This window comes from Mustela nivalis, assembly GCF_964662115.1.
Source record: "Mustela nivalis genome assembly, chromosome: X".
In the NCBI taxonomy this organism is placed as follows: Eukaryota; Metazoa; Chordata; class Mammalia; order Carnivora; family Mustelidae; genus Mustela; species Mustela nivalis.
This window is the reverse complement of record NC_139040.1, coordinates 5,788,371-5,815,435: the sequence shown is the minus strand read 5'-3', so window position 1 is coordinate 5,815,435 and position 27,065 is coordinate 5,788,371. Positions and strand designations below refer to the sequence as shown.

At 38.5% G+C, this 27,065-nt stretch overlaps 1 protein-coding gene across 17 annotated transcripts in view; it reads left to right on the top strand.

Moving 5' to 3' along the window:
* Positions 1–2,372: 2,372 nt before the first annotated feature.
* Positions 2,373–27,065, top strand: part of FMR1 (fragile X messenger ribonucleoprotein 1) — a 38,549-nt gene continuing 13,856 nt past the window's right edge. For 12 of the 17 annotated variants that reach the window (XM_082717291.1, XM_082717288.1, XM_082717298.1 and 9 more), the window contains exons 1-9: positions 2,542–2,711; positions 12,999–13,051; positions 16,334–16,427; positions 19,004–19,075; positions 19,356–19,504; positions 20,514–20,607; positions 20,694–20,810; positions 23,017–23,187; positions 23,282–23,360. In XM_082717291.1, coding sequence (XP_082573417.1) covers positions 2,661–2,711; positions 12,999–13,051; positions 16,334–16,427; positions 19,004–19,075; positions 19,356–19,504; positions 20,514–20,607; positions 20,694–20,810; positions 23,017–23,187; positions 23,282–23,360 — 880 coding nt within the window. In that variant the 5' untranslated portion in view covers positions 2,542–2,660. Of the gene's footprint in view, positions 2,712–12,998; positions 13,052–16,333; positions 16,428–19,003; positions 19,076–19,355; positions 19,505–20,513; positions 20,608–20,693; positions 20,811–23,016; positions 23,188–23,281; positions 23,361–27,065 lie in introns of all 17 variants that reach the window. The other 5 variants (XM_082717285.1, XM_082717286.1, XM_082717296.1 and 2 more) reach the window with 2 other exon arrangements.

The window sequence follows — 27,065 nt, the reverse complement described above, 5'->3', positions numbered from 1 at the left end:
CAAAAATTCTTGCAAAGGTTCGTAAAGACGTTCACAAGGGCTTTCACCACAGTGTGACATCAGGAAGTTGGCAGTAACCTAGACACCCTTCACTAGGGAAACGTATCAGTAAAATCTATGGAATACTCAGCTGCAGTAAGAATCCAAAAACTAGGTGTACACACAGCAACGTGGCTATAGCTCAAGAACACAGTGTTGAGTGACAACAGTGAGAAACACATTTCTACCCCAATACCATCTCTGTAAATGTAAAGGCATACACAAAACACTGCATGTCTTAAATTACCAAGGATCTGTATCAGCACATTGTAGTTGGTATCTAGAAGAGGAATGGGAATGTGTATCGAGTAAGACAATGAAAACTAATAGCAACAATATAAAATAATAAAAGTAAGAGAGGGGCCTGGCAGTGACTGATGATGATAATATGCTGAGAACTGAAGAGCAAAGTTAACTCAACTCTCTGCACCTGAGGTAAAATAGCTAATAGGAATCCATCTGAGGGGCGTCTGAGTGGCTCAGTCAGTTAAGCATTTGACTCTTAATTTCAGATCAGGTCATCCTTTCAGGGTCTTGGAATCAAGCCCCACATCAGACTGTGTGCTCAGTGTGAAATCTGCTTGGGATTCTCTCTCTCCCTCTGTCCCTCCCCCTGCTCTCTCTCTCAAATAAATAATTTTTTTAAAAAAGGAATCCATCTGATAACTCTAAGGAGAAGGGTAGTTCTGGAGAACCAGAAGTGCATGTAGAGACAGGGAGGCATGAAAGTGAATCATAAGTTCAGGGAACAGCACCAGGTTTAGCGTGGCTTATAGAGGCTCTGCAGGGCTGATAATGTTTGAAGGCCTTGGGTGAACTGAACAACACCCTACCTGTGGGTGTTATAACCATCCTAATCAATCTGTTCTCTTTTAATACATTGGCATTAAAGAGCGGGCTCTGCTCCTATCCACCCTGTGGTGAGATTCTGTTTCAGCCATTCTGCAGTCTTCACATCTTGTGACTACCCTGGAAACCCTATTCCAACGGCTCATTTTGTGTACTGTGGCTTCAAGGAATGTGGCCCTTGATCCACTGCTTTAAAACTGGAGCTCCACGCCAGTAACACTGCTGCTCTGGACAGGAGTAGGGTGGGAAGGGTACTGGAGGCCCAAGCATGCTTCTAATTCTGGGGCACCTGCCTGGGGCAGTTCAACCCCACCTCACCAACTCTCCCTGGTCACAGTCCAGCTGGAGCCATTTCCCAGTTCTGACTGCCCCTCGCCCACCCCAGACTGGGTCCTGTCCCACTATCATAGGTTTACCTAAATCTTCATTGTCCTTATCACAGTTGCAACCCCACATTTATTTTTCTGATAATTTGATTTATGCCCATCTGTGCTTCTAGGTTCCAAATTAGATGCTGGCAATCTTTTTCTTTTTACTCTTCACCTTACTCAAGCTTTCCAAAAGAAACCTAGCTCAAAGTGGGTATAAGCACAGTGTTGAAAGAGGAATGAGAAAGAGCTGGGATTTGTTGTACTGTGGCAGGTAAAGGGGGAGAGCTGCAGGGAAAACTGGTGCACTGGCCCCTGTAGATAAGTCACCTGACTGCGGCACACATGCCCACCCCACCGTCCTGTACAGCGTGGGCACACAGTAGGGGCAAAATATTAGGAAAATAAAATGTAAAGAAATTAACAAGTGTTTAAGACATATTTTTTAAATGTCAGGTATGAGAGTGACTCGAGGGGAGGGAAGCACATGTGTCAGTCGTGGGTCTGAGGGATAACTGACGTTTCCAGAGGTCCTGACACAATCCACTGCCCCTCAGAGGGCGCAGTATGTATCCACAGGACAGCCCAAAATCTCTAGGGGAGGGGGTGGCATTACTCTCACCTTCTGCCTCTAAGGGTCACACAAGTCTGGGTCATCGTGGTTGCCACTGTTACTAGTTCAAAGTCGTCTTCAATCTAATTCTTCACCTTTAGTCTTGCCCCCTACTCCACTTCCAGCTCAGACTCTGCCTCTGTCTTAAAAAAACAAACCCTCCAACCCAAGACAGCTCAGATTCGGATAAGTGAATACACTTGATATATACACAGCAGGACCTTTCCCACGCCTGTTCCTAACCTTCTACAGGAATAGACGCTCTGGCCCTTGCCAAGAGACCCGAAGCGGCTCGACTTCGGCCAGCCGGGCGACCTGTCACCGCCCTTCCCGCCTTCCCGCCCTGCACCGAGCCCGCGCACGCCGAGTCCGCGCGCCTTACGTTGGGCCCGGCCCCCAGCCGCTTTCCCAGTAGCACGCATGCGCGCGCTCCTGGGCCCGCGGGGAGAAAGAGGGCGGGGCCGAAGGGCCAAGCCCGCGGGGGGGAGGGGCGGTGTCAGTCACGTGACGCGGTTTCACTGTTTACACGCGGAGCGGCCGGAGCGTTCGGCCTCAGTCAGGCGTTCGGCTCCGTTTCGGTTTCACTTCCGGTGAGGGGCCGCCTCCGAGCGGGCGGTGAGCCGACGGCGAGCGCGGGTGGCGGCGGTGACGGCGGCGCCGCTGCCGGGGGGCGTGCGGGAGCGCGGCGGCGGCGGCGGCGGCGGCGGCGGCGGCGGCGGCGGCTGGGCCTCTTGCGCCCGCAGCCCACCTCTCGGGGGCGGGCTCCCGGCGCGAGCTGGGCTTTCGAGAAGATGGAGGAGCTGGTGGTGGAAGTGCGGGGCTCCAATGGCGCTTTCTACAAGGTACTTGGCTTCAGGGCAGGCCCCATCTTCGCCCTTCTTTCCCTCCCTTTTCTTCTCGGCCTCGGCGGGAGGCAGGCCCGGGGCCCTCTTTCCGAGCGCCGCGCCCGGGGGCCAGGGTGCGCTCGTCGGGATGTTGTTAGGGAGAGAAGGACCGGACTTCGGGCCTGTAGGAAGCCCCTCGAGCCCCGCTGCTCTCCTTTGAGAGGCCCCGGCGCCTGTTGGCATGAAAGCGGGCAAGGAGAAGAAGGTGTCCTCTCGGGAGTCGAGGGAGAGCTGGGGATGGGCAAGGGCCGGCGGCAGGTACAAGATCCGGCGGGAATGGCCGGTATCCGCGCGAAGTGACGGCAACGGCTTCTTTCCCTTTCCTAAATAACCTCTCCCAGTGGGATCCAGGCCTGACGTGTGGGTAGTTGCTGAGTAGCGGGGGGCGCTTCCGTCGAGCCGCCTCCTGCCTTGCAGAGACGGTTTGAGATCTCCTTTGGCTTCTCTTTTCCGGTCCAGCATTGGGACTTCGGAGAGCTCCTCGGTTCTGGGCAAGGGGTGTGGAGAAAGAGTAGTAAGAAGCTGTAGTCAGTTCCGAATCACAATGGCAACTGATATTTAGTGGCCTCTCTCACTGAATTTCAGAAGAGATTTTAGATCCAAAAGTTTCAGGAAGACCTTGACATAACCGAGCAGTGCATTAGAGAAGTTCTTAACCTTAAATATTCGCGGTCCCCCTCCCTTGTTATAAATGCGGCCAAATTCAGGAATACGGATGCTTCAGCATCTGAAAACGTTATAGCAACTCTGGTACTTAAGGAAAACGTTTTTAACTCTCCAAAGGCCTGAATATATGCCGTGAAACTTAAGGAAATTAACGGAAAGTACATCATTACTAGAGAATTTTAAATCGTGAGTGGAAATAATTGTTTTGTGCTCCAAGTACTTGACTGTCTTCTCTGAATGTGTAATGTTGCGGTGGACGGTATTGAGGTTCTAAATAGACATGCATAGTGTTACGGTGGATTTTTCTTTTTTAAGTTACACCATTGCAGATCAACTAATATCTTAGATTTTCAAAAGGAGGTATAAAAATATTTTAATGTATCGGTCGTGCGTCTGTTGGTACGAACTTACTGTAGATTTACTGACCTATAAATTATCGCTTTCTCTTGAATGTTCCTCTGTAACTTCTGTAGGTAATATCCCATCTTAGTACATTTGGGCAATACAAGATACACGTGGAAATTAGCTATTTCCGTTGTCCAACACAATTCTTAAATTTATTATAGCATGACTTAAACGTTTCAAACGAGACTCATTTGACAAAGGAAAAATTTACAATTGACTTCATGTGTGTGTTTATCAATTCTATGGAGATATTTGGAGATCAGCATATTTCATAAGTGTAAAATATGTAAACTGTTTCATACTTTTAGCTAAAAGAAAAAAACCTGCAACTATAAAAGGAAAAAAACCCAGCATTTATGTTCTTAAGTCTCACCAATATAAAATTGTTTCAGTAGACTGCAGGTAAAATTTTGGTTGCATTTATTTCAGTCATCCATAATAATTCCTACTAGTTAGTGTAGAATAATTTGGTTCCTAGATTGGCAGTTTTGCTCGCTAGGTTTGTGGTGCTAACTGTAATAAATATAAGCAGAGGTTAAAGATTGAGCAATATTCTAATTTGTCTGTGATATGTGCTTACATTGACACCACTCTTAATGTCTTTCGGTGGAATTTGCCTGCTATAAGAGGGCAAGTAGCAAGCATATAGTGGTCTTGAAGGATTTATTGTTCTCTTCCAACAACCTATGATTTGCTCTGGTGATTTTGCTTGCAAACTGATTGGAATAGAATAAGAAATGCCCTCTGTTTTTGCTATTAATCCCCCATTTTAGTTGTTTGTTTTTTTTTTAAAGAATTTGCTTAATTCGAAGATGAATAAAAAGAATTCATTGTCCCTTAGTTCTTTGAGGAGAAAAGTGAAAATTGAATATTGATCAATATGTATTTTTAAGAAAACCTCAAATGGTCTGTGTTGGTAGAAAAATAGTTTCTATAATGAAAAGGTTTAAGTTTTTATAGGACTCATAGTATTGTTTTGAGTTATAAAGTAAAACAAAAAGTAAACTTGAGTTGCTTGTCCGGTAAAATGGGCAGAAAATATGGGAAATAGACCAATAAAAAATGAACTACTAGGAGTAATGTTCCATTCATGAAAGAGATAGGAACATGTTTCATTAGAGTGATAGAAAAGCCTTTAAAAAACTCTACTCAAATGACTTGAGTATTAGTGAATTTGACTTTGATTTGCCTAACAGAACCACCATATTGAAAGGGATGATTCTCCATCTTCTGAGCACATGGTTCAAGTTTACAATATAAACCGGATAGAGTATAGCTGGGCATGTTTGGATTCTTTCTCTGCAAAATATCTAAAGCTCAGGATTCAGAACTAACAGAACCATGAAACCTAAACCAAAGATCGGACGTCTCATTTCTGTTTTTCTCTCTGGTGTTTATTCTTTAAAATGTGGAAATTAGATTTAGTAGTTGTCAGAGCCACTACTTTTATGCTTAGCTATTTCTTTGACTTAGAAAAAGTTAGTTTTGTGTACAACTTAGAGTCTTATGTTATTTAAGACATGAAGACACTTGGGTAAACTTCACCAAATCTTTATAAAACATTTCCTAAACACATAATGTTGAGATAAGTTCTTTTTTCTAAGGGCATATGCCTGAAATAGTGTCATGTTTTGGGGTTTTATTTGGTTGGTTGGTTTTGTTTTGATGTTTGTGTGTCCGTGTGTTCTTTTGGGGGGAACTGAGTTTTGGCATATTGAGAATGGAAATGAATTTAATTTCAATTTTAAGTACAGAATATATGATTTTCTGATATGAATGTACTAGTATATCCTGATCTTAGGATTTGGGTAGCAGTATGAAAATTACTAAAGATGGATAAATCATGTGTTGGAAACATAAGATATAACACCTTTTTGTTTTCTGAAAATATAGTGACTGATAACCAATTCATTAATGCAATATGGTGTGAATATGCTAAATTGTATTCTTATTTTTAGATTTTCATTTGATATATCTTATGTTTTTAAGTTTGGTATCTGAGGACAGACTTTAACATGATGAGAAATATTATGGAACTAGCAGCTAACTATGACAAAATGTACAATCAGGAAGAATTTTTTTTTTATAGAACAAATCGTTTTTTATTTTTAAAGATTTTATTTATTTCTTTGACAGAGATCACAAGTAGGCAGAGAGGCAGGCAGAGAGAGAGAGAGGAGGAAGCAGGCTCCCGCTGAGCAGAGAGCCCGATGTGGGGCTTGATCCCAGGACCCTGGGATCATGACCAGAGCAGAAGGCAGAGGCCTTAACCCACTGAGCCCCCCAGGCTCCCCAGGAAGAAATATTTTTAAGGAAGACATTGGTGGCCTAGCATGTCATGTTAGTTACATAGCCTGCTAGAAATCCATGTTTTACCACAAATAAACTTGGATAAGGCGTTATTCATGTTTTCTCTGAAGTCTCTAGATCTAACTTTGCATACAGGTGTTGTTACAGGTGTGTATTTCAAGCAAGTGAATGATTCAGGTTAACCACTTTTTTTTTTTTTTTTTCTTCGCCGAGTCTGACTTTTAATGTTTGGTGTCTTTGTGGAAGTATCATTTTTCCCCTTTTGAACATGCATTTTCCAACTTCATGGTCACACATTCTGAAAACCTCCAAATTATTAATTAAATACAAAATTGAGTGATATAATAATTGGGTTTCTGTTTCCTGTCCACTGTGGGAATTTGCTTCATGAGATGACTACAGTCAAGAACACGGTAACTGTTAAGAGGTACTGAGAGCTTTTTAGGTGCCAGGCACTATTCCAGACACTTGTACATCTGTGAATAATTTAATTCTCTACCACAATCCTGAGGTACTGTTATTCCCGTTTTATAGATGAGGATGAAGATTACAAAGAGATTGGGTAAGTGGCTTACTACTAAGTGTCAGAGCTAGTAAGGGACCTCAGATCTGGGATTGAGTTCAGATAGTCTGACTTCCTGAAATGATGAAAGTTAGCTTGAAGAAACGAGCTGGATTTGATTTCCTGCCCATTTTAAAAATTTCATTGTAACCTTTAATTTTGTTTTGTTTTTGTAACGCCTCCTTAGCATTCTTTAAGTACAGTTGCAAAGTGATGTTACCACTTTTTACTTTTGGAAACAAAGATGTCAGGACATACTCAGCTTATGTATCAACTTCCTTTCTATTAACTGTTGTAACTTGTTATTATTACTTGGTAATTCTTCATATGAATGCCCACTAAAGAAAGAGAAAGCTGGAAATCTCCGACCTTGCTATGAAATTTGCTTTTGTTACATTGGAAGCACATAAGGACTGAAGTATTAAAAAGTTAGATTACAGGCACACAGGAAAGTTCTTACTATTCTCTCTCTACCTGTGTGTTGTCTTTGTGTCAGGATGAATCAAAAAGCATGCACTTTTCTCAGAATTTGTGGTAAGTGCCCAAGTCAACTCAAGTATTCCTGGACCTTTGCTGTGGTTGAAAGGGTTGTTGATGAGGTTAATTGAAGTTAATTGGTGTTTTCCCTTTCCATTTTCACTCCTTTATATTGTTAGTGCCCACATACAAAGGTAACAAAGTGGTAACTCACTTTATATGTAAAGCCTTGGGTTTGAATTCTATACCCCTGTCCTCCAGAACTATGTGTTTTCTTTAGGAGGAAGTTTTTTGCAGTGTTCTACATTTTCTCTAAGGAGAATTATTGCCCTACATATATGTTGTCTTCAGTGATAATGTAGTAGTTGTTCTCAGTGGTGGTCAGGGCCTTACTTTGAAATTTTGTCTATACAATAAGCACTCATGTGACCAGTGACTCATTTGTGAATTTAAGCTAAGGAGTGTGAGATTGGGGGTAAGGGTGAGTAAGAGTTCACCCAAATAAGGATGGACTTCTTAGTTTCATCAATCCTTATAATGTGATGTTTGAATTGGATAACTCTAGTCATCACACATTTGGATAAGTACAGTTTTGTAACTGCTTCTTTGATCTATTTGCCAGTAAGTTTGGGATCCCATAATGACTTTTTGATTTCTTGCCTATTCCCCCAATGAGGAGCGTGTATCTGTCTTTAGCACTGCACTTTAGCACCTTTTTCAAACCCCAGGGATTTTCATCACATTTTTTTTCTTCTCAGAGTCTAAATAACCTTTCAGTATTTAGTATCTTTGAGGATACAGCCTTTTCTTTTTGTATCCCAATTTTTAAATCTTTTTTTAGTGTGCTTTTGTTAAGATGTAACTTTCTCAACTGCAAGACTATTTATGGTTCTGCCTCTTTTATAAAATACGCCCCTCTCTGCTTTACCTCTCATTTTATTTAGTGCCATCTATGTCTCAGGCGGGCATTGTAGCAGGTAATAGACCCTTAGAAGGCAGGTCCAGTTCCCCCATATCCATTTGTTACTTGTATTTGAGGAATCTGAGGCACAGAGACCACTTGGGGAATTGAGTCTCCCAGCTTATCTGGTAGAACCAAAATTTTGAGCCTATATCTCATTTACAGTAAAACTCTTAACTACGAGGTTTATGGACTCCTGTAAGATCCCTAGCTCTCATTCAATGAGGTGCAGCTCCCTTTGCGCATTCTATTACTCAGTCTGCCTTCTTTGGTAATCTCTCAGGAGTCCCCTGAATCTGTCTTCTCCCCAGAGGATCACCACAAAATGTAGTTTTCCAGGTTGGTGGCTGGTGGGGTGGTAGTGCTCTAGGGTTGTCCAGGGCACAGAGGAGTGTGGGGCTAAGGGAAGGGTGGCCAAAGAATGGTTATTGGGGAAAATAGGAGCAGCAGAAAAATGGGACCCTTGTTGGAAGTGAATGACAGTTTAGTAAAAAGGCCTTCAAAGTCAAAAGAGGCATCCTTGGTATGAGCGCAGGGCAGAATCAACCAGTAGTTTCTTTTATTTAGTGTGTTATAGCAGCAAGAAGGTATTACTTGCCTTCTGTATTTACTTAATATGCAAACAATGACTAAAAATGACTGATTTTGGAATAGTCATGTGAACATCCACATACAGATAAGCCTCATTAACCTGAAGGCCATGGGCTAGTAGGCTGTGATGATTATTCAAACCATTTTTGACACTCTACATCCGGACTGCCTTGGAAGCCTTTGAAAGCTTTTGTTGTTAATAGTCACAACAGTTGCAGACTTTCCTCCTTTGAGGGAATATTTGATTTTAGGAACTAGGCAGATGTGGTGAATGAGTATGATTAAACTGTGCAATAACTTTGTGTCAAAGAGAGAAAAATAAAAATACAGCAATAAAGTAATGAGACTGACTTTTAGAATACTTTTAAGGTGGGTTTGAAAACAGTCCCCAACATTTGTAAAAGCTTTATTAATTAATTAACTAATTACTAATTAGTTGATTAATTATAGAGGGAGAGAGAGAAAAAGAGAACCCTAAGCAGGCTCTTTGCCCAGTGCAGAGCCCAAGGTGGGGCTGGATCTCACAACCCCGAGATCATGATCTGAGCCAAAACCAAAAGTCAGACGCTTAACCAGCTGAGCCACCCAGGTGCCCCTGTAAATGTTTTAAATTCCTTCCATCCAATGGAATTTTCTGCAGTGTTGGAAATGGTCTCTACCGGTGTTGTTCACTAAGTAGACACTAAGCTATGTGTGGCAGTTGAGCATCTGAAATGTGGTGAGTGTAACTGGAAGACTGATTTTTTATTTAATTGTAATTACTTTAAATATGGTCACATACGACCAGTGTCTGCTATGGTAGACAGAATAGTTTTAGACAAGGGCAATAGTACTGTAAAGATACCTGATTAAGCGAGAACAGTTCCTCACTCAGCTATAACAAAGTTCCCTTAACTGACTAAAGGACTTAACGTTTTCAGTGTAATATACAGTATGGAGCTAATGTTAATTATAGCCAAGTAATACAAACATAAAACTTCAGACAAGAATGAAAACAGAAGCAGTGGGCCTTCTTGGTAAGGAATGGATCACCTCCTAATAGGAGTCTTGATTTTCATCCTTGATGGACTGACTCCCTTCCCTCACAAGCAGATGTTAATTTGGTATTAGCTACCAAGTAAAAGAGGAGGCTTTTAATTTGCGGGCTTTATAAAATTAAGAGTAACCAATTCCTGTATCTTTAACTCAAAATCAAGCCTTTCTGTTGGTGAAGTAATAGGAAAACGACCCCTTAAATTCTTGGGCCATGCACCGTTATGAAATTTAGTATATTCTAAAACATCATGGTTGGTATTAAGCTAGAGTTTTCAAAAGCTGCTGAAGAAAGTAGTCATGATTTAGATACAGCTGAGGAAAAATAAGGGAAAGTGATGGGAAGAAAATATTAATTCCCCCTAAGCCAACATCTAGAGAAATATATACACATATTTAACTTAGAAATAATAATTTAGCCATGCTGGGCACAGCAGAACACTTGGATTCCATTATAGTCCACCTTGATCTTATAAGGAAACTTCTTTTTTTTTTTAAGCATAGCTTTTCTTTTGTTCTTTTAAGCATAATTGCAGAAGATTGATGTGTCTGTTTTTGTAGTTTCTATATAAATGTTTTCTAAGGCCCTGCCTCACCTGATTATTTTTCTTAGGAGCAGCTAATTAATATTTGACTGATAAGTTTTAATTTTATAGTTGAAGAAGTTTAAGGGTTTTTTTTTAAGATTTTTATTTATTTATCAGAGAGAGAGGAGGAGAGAGTGAGCACAGCAGACAGAATGGCAGGCAGAGGCAGAGGGAGAAGCAGGCTCCCTGCTGAGCAGAGAGCCCGATGTGGGACTCGATTCCAGGACGCTGGGATCATGACCTGAGCCGAAGGCAGCTGCTTAACCAACTGAGCCACCCAGGCGTCCCAGTGTAAGGGTTTTTTTTAAAAAATCCTTTCACTTCAAGTCTTTCAGGATGTTTACCAAGACATTTGCATTGGATCGATTGTTTATAGTTCTAGCTCTTACTTTTTGGTCTCATGCATTTTCAGTTGATTTTTGTATATGGTCTGAGATAAGGATCAAACATGTATTTTTTTTGCATATGGATATGCAGTTGTCCCCGGGCACCATTTGATAAAAACACTGTTCTTTTTCACATTGAATTGTGTTGGCTTCTTTGTTCACAAAGGATTTATTTCTACCAGACCCTAAGTTGTTTCTCCAGGTCAGAGCCTTTGTTCCTGACCTCCCCACCCCTTAGACCTGGTAGGCCTCCTGTATCCTCCACTCCCCTTTTTTTTTTTTTTAAGATTTTATTTATGTATTTGACAGACAGAGATCACAAGTAGGCAGAGAGACAGCAGAGAGAGAAAGAGAGAGAGAGGAGAAAGCAGGCTCCCCGCTGAGCAGAGAGCCCGATGTGGGGCTCGATCCCAGGACCCTGAGATCATGACCTGAGCCGAAGACAGAGGCTCAACCCACTTAGCCATGCAGGTGCCCCCTCCACTCCCTTTTGTGTGGCTAATTCTTCCCCAGCCTTCAAAGTTTGGTAAGGAAACTCACCTTCTTCACTTTGTCTTCCTTGATAAATGGAACATACATACCCCTCACACACATGCAGTCTTTCCTCTAAGGATAGAATAGGAGTCCCTTAGGCAATGGTTCATTTAATAACTACTCATTGAGTTCTTAGTAGTCACTCTGAAGTCTAAAAGTAAATAAAATAAGACCTTAGGGAACTTTACTCTTAGTGGGGAAAATGGTAATAATAATACAGTGGGGTAAGTTTATTGTAGGGATAAGCACAGGATGTGCTATAAGAATGCAGAGGACGGAATTTAACCTAGTCTGGGTTTTCCTATAGGTGGTGACATCTGAATTGAAACCTAAAGACTAGAGGTAGCTAGATGAAAAGAGGGGAAGCACAATGGGAAAGAAGGAACAGCATTTAGGGAGAGAGGCCCAAGTAGTTTAGCATGGGGGATCCCTGCCTCCAGGGATGTGAAAGATGAAGCTTGGAGAGGTGAGGGGTGGGGCTAGGTCATGAAGGGCCTTTTACAGCCAGAAAAGGAGTTGGCCATAATCCCACAGCCAGGGAGAAACCAAGGAAGGAGAGAAACATGTACAGAACAAATTTGAGTAAGAAGCTTAAATCTCTCAAGCCATTTTAAAATGAATTAAGATATAAAGCCTCTTGGGTTTCCTTATGTTTTATCCTACTCCTCTAATTGTCAAAACAAAAACAAAACCTCCTTTCCTGCACCTATTAAAAACTTAATTTTATAGAATTACGGACAGCATGCTGCCTAAAGAATTCTTGATAATTAGTTAGCTATTACTTTAGTTATGTCATTTTATAGAATTACGGACGGCATGCTGCTTAAAGAATTCTTGATAATTAGTTAGCTATTACTTTTGTTATGTCTTTCTGCAGATTACTAGCAATTGCGTCATCAGATTTAGAAGATTTAAACCTCTACTTTGTATTACTGTTTTTTCCTCCAAGTGCCTATGAGATTGAGAATTTAATTAAACTCTGGTAATTGGACATTTTAGTGGTATTAGCAGCATATTGTCGTTAAGGAAAATTTAGTGTGCTTGTATATTCCTAAACTTGAGATTATATTTAGTCATTTACTGTGGTATTCTCCTAAAATTTTATCAAGGAGAGGAAGATAAGTTTTAACAGATCCATACTGATTGGCATGTGGCACATGGAACAGATTTCTTTGTTTTCAATAATTCTAGCCTAAAGTGCACCTCCAGGTTTGTACTCAACACCTGCATTGTAATTTTCAATTATTTAGCCCTCTCACTCTTTCATTAGATGCTGAACTCTGGAGCATTTTCTTTCACATTTTGTTTTAACTAGTCCATATTCCCAGGGCCTTACACATAGTAGGTGGCCAGATACAGATGTGATCCGTGAATGAGTCATCCTCATAAACTAACGAACTTTCATTTGAAGCTCCATTTTTTTCCTTTTCTTTTTTTAAAGATTTTATTTATCAGAGGGAGAGAGGGGGAGAGAGCGAGCACAGGCAGACAGAATGGCAGGCAGAGTCAGAGGGAGAAGCAGGCTCCCTGTTGAGCAAGGAGCCCGATGTGGGACTGGATCCCAGGACGCTGGGATCATGACCTGAGCCAAAGGCAGCCGCTTAACCAACTGAGCCACCCAGGCGTCCCATGAAGCTCCATTTTTTTCTTAAACAGGAATGTTTGGTATCTCTATAAAATTTAAATAAAAATGTGATCTTTAAGCTTAGAAGTTAACCGGTGTTTTTCTTACAGGCATTTGTAAAGGATGTTCATGAAGATTCAATAACAGTTGCATTTGAAAACAAGTAAGTGTCTTGATATAATTGTAATGTTCAGGTTCTGTACTATTTTATACTAATTGTTCTTTTTACTAGTTGAAAAAAATTCAAGTCTAGTTTGAGTGTTTTTTAGGAGTGGATCTTCATGTTACTGACAAGGAAGTTCCTGAAAAACTAAGTATTAAAACCAATGGAATGACTCTTCCCGCTAATGGCCTTAGAGATCCCTTTCATTTAACCTTGAATGTGAAGAAAAAAACAGATTCTTCTGTATTAATAACTGAGAGTTTGGATAGAAATATTTGTAATTGTTACAAGGTGAAAATGAATGGATTCATGGGTATTGGTAGAATTAATGTGGGTTTTATAATGTTAAATCTAAAATTGATGGTTTTAGTTGTCTAGTACATTTTATCAGGAATAATCATATTTACTTAGCTTATTTTATATCTGCTTTGTGTATTTATAATCAGTAATAGCAGTAACCAACTTTCGTGCTAGAAGAGTAAATAGAAATACTTGTAAGCCTAGGAACATTAGCTACATGAAGACATAAGTGGTATAGATGTTAGTATTTTATCAGGAGAGACAAATCTGTTGACTAAATTTTTTGAGTACTAATAAAGGCTATTTTCAGAGTAGCCATTCAAGATGCTAAAGTACATATGAACTCCTTAGCCAAAGTGTCGATGTCATGATGTTAATATTATATGGAACTCTGAAGAATGGTCAACAATTATGTTTTGGATTTTGTGTACCAAGAGAATTTGATGGTATCCCAAAAGCAGGTGGCAAGTCCTATAGAGAAAAGAAATAGCTTCGTAGTTGCTTAGGGCTGGAGGGGGGGGTAGGGAGTCATAACAAGGACACGGGATTGCCTTTTGAGGTGATGAAAATGTTCTGAAATTGACTGGTAATGGTTGCACCTATCTGTTAATATACTTAATACCATTGAATTATACATAGACAAGTGGTTGGATTATATGGTACATGAATTGTATCAGTAAATTTGTTGAAATATAGTATCTGGCCCAGGCATACTATAATTTGACTGTTAGCAGATTCTTTTAGCTACCAAGAGGACACAGTAGTAGTACTCTTGGATGCCTGCAACACATTTAGGGAACAGAGATAAAAGGATTTAGAATACCCAATCCTGTTCTCAGCTCTAGACTAATCTCAGTCCAGAATACAAGCATGAATAATAGAATAACTTTTTATGAATGCATAGAGCCAAAGTTTCCAGAATTGGCCTCTGCTGGTTCAGCTATTCATGGATTTGCATGGTTATATACTAGATAGCAATATCACACTTTTAACAGAAGAACCTTTGATAACTTGAGAGTAGTTTTTTTCCTTAGTAATTTACTCTTAACCTGCTTGCTCCCATCACTAGATAAACACTGTTTCCCACATAGGAAGAGTTATCTTTATTTGCCACTCTTTTAATTTCTCCTGTAGTCTTTAATCTAAAGTGTTAAGCAAACACTCATTTCCTCCATGCATTTAAGAATGTGTCTGCTTAATACACTGACTTATAAGATTAGTTCTCTTGGTTTTCAGTCAGATTTCTACTATAAACCTAAAGTTATTCTACATTTGGACCTCCTAATTCTCTTCTGTTCTGTAGCTACATAAAACTTTTTCTTCAAAATGTCATCCTGGGAATTTGAAACAAATGAACTGTTTTCCCTGTGTTCATGGAGTATATTTGAGATTCAACACTGGATTTGAGCACATCACTAGTGTATGATAGGTCTCTACCAAAGTGGTCTCTGCCCTTCCTTGGGTGTTTCCTTTTTGTTTTTCTGTTAAAAAAAATTTTATAGAACTTCAGACTATATTTACCCTTTCTTTCCTTTCAGTCATAAAGCAATTCCTATTACTGTAACACCAGCTTATTTTAGATGCGATGTTTTTACCTCCCATATTTCACATTTTTGAGGAAAGAATTTGTATTTTCATCTCTGTACACTTAAAATTCTTCCTTTGGAACTCAGAAAATTATATTATGTATTATTACGTTTTCCAGTCACCTTTAGCAATGAATTTGTGACTTGTTAAAAGTTATTAATTTTCAGTAAATATAAAAAGGCTTTTCTGAAGTAAAGACCGTGTTTTCTAAAGCTTCATAGTTTTCAAATTGTGTAATTCAGAGAAAGGGTTCAGTCTAATACAAACCTAATTAGATTTCCACAGATTCTGACTTAATTACCTACCCTCCTACCTTATATATGGCTCTTCTTAAAAAAAAAAAAATTAGGGGCTTCTGGATGGCTCAGTTGGTTAAGCATCTGACTCTTGCTTTCACCTCAAGTCATGATCTTGGGGTCCTGAGATTGAGCACCGAGTAAGGCTCTGTATCAGTGGGAAATCTGCTTGAGATTCTTTCCCTCTTCTTCCCTCTCTGTCATCCCTTCTCCACGTACCCCCTCATGCTTGCTCTCAAATAAATAAATAAAATATTTCTTTAAAAAAATTAGCACTTAGTAGGATTTTACTAAAGAAAGCTCTTTGGGAAAAAAACCCAGAAGTGACTGCTTCAGCAGTTGAATCTTCCAGTGTTTTTGCAAAGTTTGTCTTTTAATATTTTATATCATTTTGCACATAAAAGAATAATTTGGTGTTTTTCAAAATTGTTCCATATCGTTTTAAATTTAAAAACATAGGCAACTTACCAAACTCCTGTAGGCTGTCTCCATCGGGTTTCTGTGGTTTAGCAGACCCCACCAGGTCATGCTGATCAGCAGCCAACTACCCGTGGCAAGAATTGACCACCTCGTGGGATCTTAAATTTAAAGGGGGAAAAGTGAGTTGTGAATTCCCGATGTGCTGGCTGCCCCATTTTGCTTGGGAATTAAGAGGGCATTTAGGACCAGTTTTTGTGGTCCTTAGAATGTGGTTCAAATTTCTTTGCAAGTAGAAGTATGGTGATGATGTTACTAACACTTACTGATACTAACATTTAATTTAAGCATCAGAGGAAATTGCTGTTGGTACCTTGCATTTAGCACTCTTAGAGGTTGAAATTACTGAAAGACTTGTTTGGAAAATTGTAATGTTGATCTATTGTGTTGAGAGGAATATTCCAAATAGAACTACAAGGCTGCTATGCTGCATGCAGACTTTGTTGAAATGTTTCTGCATTGCTATTATGCCCCACTCAGCAAAACACTGACCGTTTTAAAAGCATTTGCTTCTTTAAACTGGAAAAACAGAAGGTCACACTTAACCAAGAGTTGATGGCAGTGTGGTCACTGTTTCCATCAAACCAGAAAGCATGTTAATTATGTATTTGCTTATTTGCAGCTGGCAGCCAGAGAGGCAGATTCCCTTTCATGATGTGAGATTCCCACCACCTGTAGGTTATAATAAAGATATAAATGAAAGTGATGAAGTTGAGGTAAGTTTCCCCTGCCCTCAAGTTACTAAGCACTGAAGGAGGGAGCATTTAATTTGTGCCTTTTGTACCTGTTGTCTTTAACACTGCTTAAACTACCTTGAAAATTATAGCCATGATGGACGTGTGCTTTTGATTGAGCCATCTTAATAATGATCTGATATACTACATAATGCTTAAATGGGGCTGCCTGAGAAGCACTGAGGGTGCATCTTTGAAAGTCACTGCTAATTTCCTTTGTCTGCTGGGAAATTCCTTTTGCCCTTTCCTTCAATCTTTCAATCTTTATTTGAATAATGTTAGCTTACAAGTTTGTCTTCATTTTAAGCAAAATGGATTAGGAGAATTAGTCTTACAAAGAAGAAGAAATCATGCCTTGTGATAGAGCAGCATTCTAGAATTTCTTTAGCAACAAATCCTTCTGGTGTATTATTAAAAACCCATCTATGTGTTTTAACACAAGCACATATAGGGAAAACCTCTTTTTACTGGGCATGCTGTGAACCACCTGCCCCATGTGCCATTGATGTCTTTGACCAAAATGTGTTGTAGAGATAAAGCACAGTAACAAAAACGTTGTGTTCATAATTTCTCTAGCTACTGAAAATTGTTTTGGGACTTAAAGCACTTGGAGTCTGCTTTATGTTGTAGTTGGTCTGTGTAGTATCCTCTCCTGCCTCTCCTTTCAAACCATTTTAAGTTGCTTCTCTTCTTTATCCACAATGTCTTGTTAATAGTTGCAATGTCATGAATATTTGCGGTATGAAGGAAGCAGCTAAGCAGACATTTATATACAGATAGGGTAAAGCTCACTAGGTCCTTGAATTCTTACTTCCTGTGGTTGCTAGAGTACAGATGGTACAGTGAACCAGAAGAGTCCTCTGCCTTTGGTGAGGTCACATTCTTGTCAGGGTATCTAACATTATGGTAGATGGAATAAAAAAGTGAGAGGATGTAAGGTGATTAGGGGCTGGAGTACTATTCTAGAGAAATACTCAGGGAAGGTCTCTGAATGTCCAGGCCTGTGTTCGTCTGTCTTCTAAAGTGGAGTAGAAAAAGTACTATGTAATTACCAGAAATGTACTCAGTACCTACTAGGTATAAGGGACTGGGCTTGGTGTTGTGAGGGATCCTATTAGGAAACAAAAACATTGTCTACATTTAAGGACCATTAGTTGTCCACTACCCCAGGAGACTCCAAGCTTCCTGAAGGCAAGGACATTTGGTCTGTATGTTAGAAACGCTCTAATAATGTTGGGGTGGGCAATGCAGATGTTTTTTTCCAACTGAGTCACATGACAGGTGGTAGCCAATGAGATGCTGTTGCTAGAGTGGTCTTACTATATTGCTTCACAGTGATACATAACGGAGGTTATTGCTCTAGGTAGAGAGTTGAAAGGCCTGGGTGGTGGCAAGAGGGAAAGGTAGGTTAAATTAAGTTGTATTAGTCACTGTATTGTATAACCATTAACTTAGGTTGTAAAAAGGGACACAAGACACTGGGTCTTCTGGTGTGTCTGTATCAGGAATGCTCATAATAGTGATGGATTAAGGGAACTTTTCCCCCAACTTAATCACATGACATGTGGGGGACCAGTGAGGTCCTGTTGCTAGGACGACCTCACTGTATTACATAACAATTAACTGAGGTTATTTCCCTGGCTAGAGCAGAATTGAGAATAAGTGATAGGACAAGAGAGAAAGGTAGGTTAAGCTATGTTAAGTCACTATGTAACTTCAGTTGTAAAAGGGAGACAAGAATTGGAGCCTTGAGTTACTCATCAGCCTTGGGCTCTGAGCTCTATCTCCTCTCCTCCCTGCTTTCTGTTTCTGAGTATTTCTGTCTGTCTCTCCATATATACTATGCCATCTCTTTTCCCATTGTCCTTGATTTGCTGGTGTCTTCACAAAAGGTTCCGTGCTGCACGTTGTAAGTGGACTTTAACGTGGTCACCAGAGAGATCAGTTAGAAGAAATGATCCAGTGTGCGAGAGCAGGAAGGTTCTATCCAGAGGATTGCCAGCCTATAGTTGTCCATTTTAGTGGAGTGAGAAAGGGGACAGGAGACCAGGGAGTGACCAAGGATTTGTTTATTTAGGCACCAGGAGACATGAATGCCAGAGTGGTATCCTTAGTGGGTTCAAGTGGTCCGCGGCCCTTACCCCTTTAGTGACCAGGCAGTAGGCCAGGTCAATAACTTCCAGTCAGTTATTTACCTACCAGAGTAAAACAAAAATAAGCTTACACAGTCTTAGATACATTTTCATAGTTGACAGAGTATCCAAGGCAAGTATGCCCAGGTTTATGAGCAATCTGCTTTTCTTGAGCATTCATATGCAGGGGACTGATTATTATTGATCTGAAACAGAAAATAGGAAGGTGCTTTGTTCAGGGCTCTCCCAGGTAATCAAGTAGTTTCTGATTATGTATCTGTAGTGTTGCAGTCTGCTTTAAGTCATACAGCGTACGGGTTTGCAAGACACCTGGCTCATTTTAAGAATTTTCTTCAATGTCTGATAATCTATAGATTTCTGAATGATGCTAATTATGAAATAATCTATGTTGTAATTTTTGTGTAGGTTTATTCCAGAGCAAATGAAAAAGAGCCTTGCTGTTGGTGGTTAGCTAAAGTGAGGATGATAAAGGGTGAGGTAGGAAACTGCATATTTAAAAATTTTTGTACTGTTTGCCTTTTCTAAACCCAGGTATTAACATTTCAGTGTGGATTTCTATTTTAAATTAATATCTGACTTGAGCCATTTTATTAAAATGTTTTCTCTACGTGTTCAGTATGTTTTGTGTATTTTAGTTAATTGATCAAATAGAGTTTTTTCTTCCTTCTAGAGAACTTAAAAATAACTGTATAGGTAGAGCTTATTGTTCTTAATTTAAAAACTATGACCAGGAATGACTTTTATCTGTTTCTATCAGTTTTATGTGATAGAATATGCAGCATGTGATGCTACATACAATGAAATTGTCACAATTGAACGTCTGAGATCAGTTAATCCCAACAAACCTGCCACGAAAGATACTTTCCATAAAATCAAACTGGACGTGCCAGAAGACTTAAGACAAATGTAAGTTAATATGCAAGAAATGCTGAGAACTTACAGGTGATAGGCAGTTAATTTAAAAGAATATAAATTTTAAAATAATATCGATTTTCAAATTCAACGAACTTTGGCAAAAATGGTTTGCAAAAGTAGTGCAGAAATAAACTTTGTTCATAGAATTTTGAAATTTTGAAAAATGACTAGTGTAGATCTTAATATCCCCAGATAAATATGTAATGAGTAGAGTAAAGAAGCTTCCAAAGGTTGTCTCAGTCTTATAATCCCTGGGCTGGAGTTATGCTTAAAGACTCTTTTAGGTGAGAAATTCCTTTTTAAAGGTTTCCTAAGGGGGCGTGTAATGAGTTTGCTTTGGATGTGTCACACTTTAGATAAACATTAACTTGAAATTCAAAGTGCATAGAAATCCTGCTTTTTCAAGTGATTACATATATGTGTAAATTTTTGTGCCTTCTGATTCATATACATTTCCTTCTTTCCCTTAAATTGGTCCGCAGTTTTTCTGTGAAAAGGAGCAGCAGAATAAAACTAGGTAACATGTAGCTATCCCCAAAAGTTTTCAACAGTTAAGAAAATTACTAATCATATGTACCTGAAATAAGGAAGATTCAGAGGAGAGTGACTGTCCTAAATAATGCCACCTTTGGTAGTCTTTGACCACTAGCGATCCCTTAAAAGCATAACTAGTTTTTTCGTTTCTCTGTAATCTCAGATGTTTGATTTGGCTGAGTATGACAGAGGTGGACAGCAAAGGAACCTTTCTCTGTAATCAAATACTTGAGAGGGCTTAAAGTATTTCAGGGATGTCCAGCAAAGGAACTAAACTTTTAAACAGAAACAGCCTTTTTTGTGTATCATGTTTAATATGAATCCATACTTCTACTAAGTATAAGTCTCTGCATAGACTTATTTTTTTTTTTTATATTTGAGTTTATTCTTCATCTGCATAGACTTAATGCCAGTAGTTCGCAATCATTCATCTTAATTTCACAGTGGATATTCTTTTTATTTCTAGGTGTGCCAAAGAATCGGCACATAAGGACTTTAAAAAGGCAGTTGGTGCCTTTTCTGTAACTTACGATCCAGAGAATTATCAGCTTGTCATTTTGGTGAGTGATTTTGACTTGTCTCTTTTGATGTACTTCATTTGGAGTATTTAGTTTGATAATAATAGTGTTAATTTAAATATCCTCAGTCTATCAATGAAGTCACCTCGAAACGAGCACACATGTTAATTGACATGCACTTTCGGAGTCTGCGCACTAAGCTGTCTCTGATACTGAGAAATGAAGAAGCCAGTAAGCAGCTAGAGGTATGTGGCTTTCCCTAGTGCTGCTTGTAAGGCTGTCTAGAAATGGTAACTGTGGAGTTTCAAAACTTGAATATGGGCAGGTTGTCCTTTATTTACTGTGTCTTAGCAATTCCCTATATTTTATATTTTGAAAAATTAAATTATATAGCGCCTAATCATATTAAAGTTTTTCATGGCTAAGGTTTCAGAATTAACCAGCAGTTGATTATATTAAGGAACTTCTGGTCAACTCACTTTTTCTGGAAGTTCATCAAAGCTGTTAATAAAATGAGGCAATGCTTCTTCCATATAACATGTTGTCATTTAAGTACTAGAGAGTATTTAAGTATCTAATCATATTCCTTTCATTATGTATGTTTATCTCTGTTTAAAAGGGTATAGAACTTCTTCATTCTAATTGGTTGTCACTCTTTAAAACTCCTGTCTTCAGATTCCTGCCAGAGGCTATTTCCCTAACTTACTATTTCGTCTCTTCAGGTGCATTTTATCTACTTTTATTAATCTTCCAGTAATTTCCATCACCATACATTTATTTTCATTGTTAACTGTCTAGTACTTCCATCCATAACCATAGAAACTGAATGGATTTTAATGTCCCAACTCAAAGGTATTACTGTCAGATTCCAGAGTTCTTCATCATTATTCATTTCATAGAGGGAAAACACCATGCAGTTGAAATAATAAAGGAAAAAAAAAGTTCCAAATTGCATATTAAGAGAGAAGGTAGTCAAGGCTTTAGTCTCATAAAACCCTATGAAACTTGCCACCTTCCCACTTGATGTGTGATTGCTGAACTCTCAGCAAGAGAGAAGACACTCACATCTTGTTTTGTTACTGTTTTCCTTATGGCCATGGAGGTCTGTTTAAATGGTTTTTACTCTCATTCTTTCTTGATGTCCCTATGTTCACACATTTGTGGTTTCTTTAGCAATTCTTTCATAACTTTCAGGCCTGAACAGCCTCCTTACTGTCATTGTGAGTATTATGGAAAATATACTCATGCCTCTTCTTAAACATCTAATTCTTCTTAAATGATCTGTTATGGTACCTTTGGTTTACCATTTATCAGTGAATTATCAGTGAAAAGAATAAACCAGGTGAATGAACCAGGATTCAAAAAACAAGACTTCAAGAATTCTTGAAAAATCCTAGGAATATTTCATACATTTTGTTACTCTTATCTACAAAATGGTTATTAGACTTTTTAAAATTGTTTACAGTAGTTAACACTCATACATTCCAGTTAGTCGGTATGTTGAAGACTGAGAAACTAGTGTGCATGCCTATCTTTCCTCACTACTAATATTAAAGAGATCCACATATTCAGATAAGAAATTTCCATTTTCAACATGAGCCACTAATATGTTTGGTTTTCATTTATGGCATGCTAGAACAAAACATTAAATTTTGATAATGCTGTTTAAAGAGAGAGCAATTATCCACAAGTTTGGGGTGTTGACTGTAACATATTTCAGTCATTACTGAATATTTGAAAGAATTCATCATACTTGTGGATCCAGATCACAAGGTCTTACAGACTCTCATATTAGGTTCCAGGTGCATATGCAAGATAAGTTGTAAATCTTTGGCATTCTATAATCATTTGATTTCATGACTGCACCAACAATTTTTATGATTCCATTCCTCAGGTTGGGGAGGTGGGGGAAGGAAAGTATTTTAATATCTCCACTTCATGAGAGGGATGGATATCTAGACCACAATATCTAATGATAAGTTAAATAAATGGAGCAGTTTCCAGAAGAAAACTGAAAAAAATGTATATGTACTGATATCCTTTAATAAAAATGAAGTGAATTCAATTTTCTATAAAGATGGTATTTAAATTTTTTTTTTTTTTTACTTAAATAACATTGAGTCTGTCAGATCCGGTGGGCTGGTTTTTATTTGAGAACCTTTTATCTGCTTAATACTACGTTATTGATGTTATTGGTTACCTACGGCAGCCTTGAAAATAGGTTGACAAGAAGCCCTTTCCTATTAACAAATATATCAGATGGTATAGACCTTCAGTAACCTAAAAAGTGCTTATGCTGTGGGAGGTGTTTTCTAAAATCTTTTAGTTTACAATTGAAACTAATTTATAGGCCCCTGATACATAGGGTCAAGATTATTTATATGGCTGACCTAAATATAGTTGCCTTGATAGTTGATAAAGCATATTAATCAGACGTGCATTTTTCTTCAGAGTTCAAGGCAGCTTGCCTCAAGGTTTCATGAACAATTTATCGTACGAGAAGATCTGATGGGTCTAGCTATTGGTACTCATGGTGCTAATATTCAGCAAGCTAGAAAAGTACCTGGGGTCACTGCTATCGATCTAGATGAAGACACCTGCACATTTCATATTTATGGAGAGGTAAATATTTTACTATGTAGTTTTTTTCTAAAATAACAAAGAGTATTTCATAAGGCTCATCTTTTATCTTAAATCTTTTCCCCTTTGTTGTTAGGATCAGGATGCAGTGAAAAAGGCTAGAAGCTTTCTTGAATTTGCTGAAGATGTCATACAAGTTCCAAGGAACTTGGTCGGTGAGTCAGAAATTACTGTTGACATACACTACAAACACACCAATTAGGGAAATAGTTCAGTTATTCTGCTAGAATTCCATGTTCACTCACTTGGAGAGTCATTTAATTGAAGCTTAATCTTTGAAATATGGTCTGTTGTTACAGTATACAGAAAATATTTGATAAATATGATACTCAAAAATTAGAAGGTATACAGAAGACACTGCTTTCCTAGTTCAAACCTGTTAGAGCCTAGAAGAATAAATTTTGTACAGCCTCTTCAGTGTGTAGTTTCTGTGTCTTAAAATTAAACATTTTTTCAAGGGACACCTGAATGGCTTAGTGAGTTAGGCATCCAACTCTTGATTTCGACTCAGGTCATGAACTAAGCGTCGTGAGATCGAGGTCCCATTTCAGGCTCTGTGCTCAGCGGGGAGTCTGCTTGTCTCCTCCTCTTTCTGTCTCCCCTGCTCACGCTCCTGTGTACTCTCTCTCTGTCGAATAAATAAATCTTCAGGGACGTCTGAGTGGTTCACTCGGTTAAGCATCCAAACTCTTGGTCTCAGCTCATTTATTTGGTGACCTTGGAGTTGTGGGATTGAGCCCTACATTGGGCTCTGTGCGCTGTACAGAATCTGCTTGGGAATCTCTCCCTCTGCCCTTACCCCCTGTGTATTCTCTCTCTCTCAAATAAATAAATCTTAAAAAAAAAAGATCTTAAACCATTTTTTTTCAAGATGAATGACATTTGAGGGCTTTATAATATGGAGGATATTTGTATTTATTTGATCTCTCTGATGGGACTATAAAATGATAGCATTCTGAATTATCTCTGAATTGAGAATCTGAATGTAGGTTACTTAAATCTAATGAGTTGCAAAGCTAAAAGTAACTCTGAATGTCTCTGGGGATTTTTGCAACACCAGTGGTAGTTCTTCATTTTGACTTAGAATACTTCTGTTTCATTACTATCATCATCACAGGTACCAGCAAATACCAGAAACTCTCTACCATTATTCTCAAATGCTGAAGATCTCTTTAGCAGAACATACCAAGCCAGTTGCAGGTTTTTGGTTGTGTTTTTTTTTTTAATCAAGAATACTACCTATGTCTTTATACATAAAATTGGGACATAGTGCCTATACATTTTTAATTTACTGAACTTGAAACCACAACTGATTATAAAAAGTAATGCATGCCCTTTGGAAAGTTTAAAGAACAAGAAAATAAGAACTTCTATGCATTTTGTTCCCATAGTTTCAGTCCTGCTTAGCCTGCTTTAATTTTTTGTCAGCATAGAATTAATAAACATCTTCCTGTGCCATTAAAAACACTTGGAATAATATTTTTCTCTTGAATAAAAATAGTTCAAGGGTAAATACCAGTGAAGTTAATGCAGAATTATTCATTCAGCTGTGTTGTACAGACAGCTAAAGAATGTGATGTTATTGAGGTAACTTGGACACAGTTTTGTGTGTGTGTAGCACTGTCCTTTTTACCTCAGGATAAGTGGAGTTTTGAATGATGCTTATTTTCCTTTTAGTTACAGTTTGCCAAGCAATTGTATACATTTTATAGTTAGAAACGTTGTTTTAAATTTAAAAATTCTTATATAGCCAGTAGACAGTTTTTTCAGTAATTATCAAACAGAAACTTTGTGTTCGAGTCATTCACTACAGTTCATTTGGGAGGTGGCATGATGCCTCTAGGGGAAAGATCTTAGGTGTTGGAGTTGAATGTAGATTTCGGTCCCTACCTCACTTTTTGGTAATTTGACCTTGTAACTGACTCCACCCCCTTGAATTTTATTTTTCTTACCTCCAAAAAATGTGAATAATCGTGTCCACCTCATAGAGTTGCCATGATAACTAAACAGGAAGATGTTGATAGAAAGGTTTAGAGAAGCTTTGAACATAGTATGGGACTCTGTAAATGTTACTTCTCTTATCTCCTCCTCATTTAGATCAATTCCATCCAGTTCAGTAGAGCAAAATTGTAGTAAGCTGTCAGTTGGGATTGAGAAATAACCATGTGGTATATAGAATTGCATTATCTGTTATTAAAAATAGATTCTACCTCTGGTCATACCTGAAGAGAAGAGGGTTCCAACAGTAACCTTTCACCAGAAGGCCTGCTGAAGTACAATCAGCCTCGGTTTTCTTTTGTTTCTGGTGAATAAAATAAAGCAAGTCTCTTTTAGAGATTGGAATGTTGAGAGTTTTCAGAAAGCATTTTTGTGTAAGAGAGTTGGCAGGGCACATCTTTAGGGAGATGTCTAATTAGTATTGCATAAGTTTTCTTTGAGTCCCACAGTATGATTTATGATCTCTTTATTTTTCACAAACTCTGTCTAGCACGTACATGGATTTGTCATTCTTTTCTAAAAATTTGCTTGTTTTTCATCCACTTTGACAGTGAATTGGTTTAATTATTCCGTTAATTATAGTTAACACAATACTTAGGATGGTTAAGCTATTAACAGCAACTTGTGCCAAGCTCAATTTTCTTTTTCCTGACTAATTGAGACCTTTTTAAAAATCATATTAATTCTTGAGAATATAATAAGTTTTACAGATTAAAAACAAACTGGGTGGGACAACACCGTGTAAAAACCTCTCTTCATTTGAAGACAGGAGTAGCAGAAATAATTGACAAAAGGACCTGCCTATATCAGGAGTCCTGATTTAATGTCAGTTCTGTTCCCTGACCAATGAGCAGTTAGAAGAGGTTATAAGGGCGAATGAGGCTTTCTTATGTGGCTGGAGTGCCGGGGTAATGCTGATGAGAAGAACCACAAGTTCCTGTTGTGACGCTTTCCCTGGTTTCTTCTGTAGCGTTGACTCAAAGAAAATTTTGGCTTCCAGGTTTTTCCCCGTCCCTGCCTTAGAGGAGATACTGGGACAAGCACATGATGGTCTTGGCCAGTATAAGGGTGCTTTTTAGGTACCTTAGGAAAGCACTCAGAAGCTGATGTAATTCACATGTAGACTTCTGGAACCAGTAGTTCTTTTATTTGCAGGGTCTTGCTTTACACTAATGGATTATGATGGCTGTGAAAGCAGTCATTTCCCAGTTAAAGGGTATGACTGAGTTTTCTAAAATGAGGGAAAGAATGCCTATTTATTACCAGTATTCAAAGTCTTTGTAGTTTTAACAGATGGTATTGAATAATAATTAATCTTGAACTGGTTTTTAAGTTTTTTCATTATAGTTTTGAGTTATCTTAATAAAGTGTGATTTCTTAATCTTCTATTCTGTGGCTAATAAAAGATTAAGAAGTCACACTTCACCTTTTAATATACTGATACAATCTATGAGTGATACATAGGAGTAATATTATGTTAACATATTGGCCTGGAAAATGTGTACTTCTTTTAGATGTATGTACAGCTGCCTAAGTCCCTTTTAAACTTGGAGTATCTTTTATAAATGTGACATATAAAATTCTAAAAATATTTATCATGGGTAAAGAAGCAGATTTAAATCAGGTACAGACAGAGCTAAAATTGCCAAATGAATAAGCAAATGTATTTTCTATTATCTGTCCTTTCCCTTATTTCTTTTCATAGAACTTTGCAGAAAGAGTGATATACACCAGTGTACCAGCAAGTTTCAAGTAGACCCTTTTAGGCAAAATAAGAGCCTATCTTCGAACTTCCTTAAAAATTCAAAATTATCCCATCAATTCATGAGATTTAAATACCTCTGATACTTGACCAAAGTAGT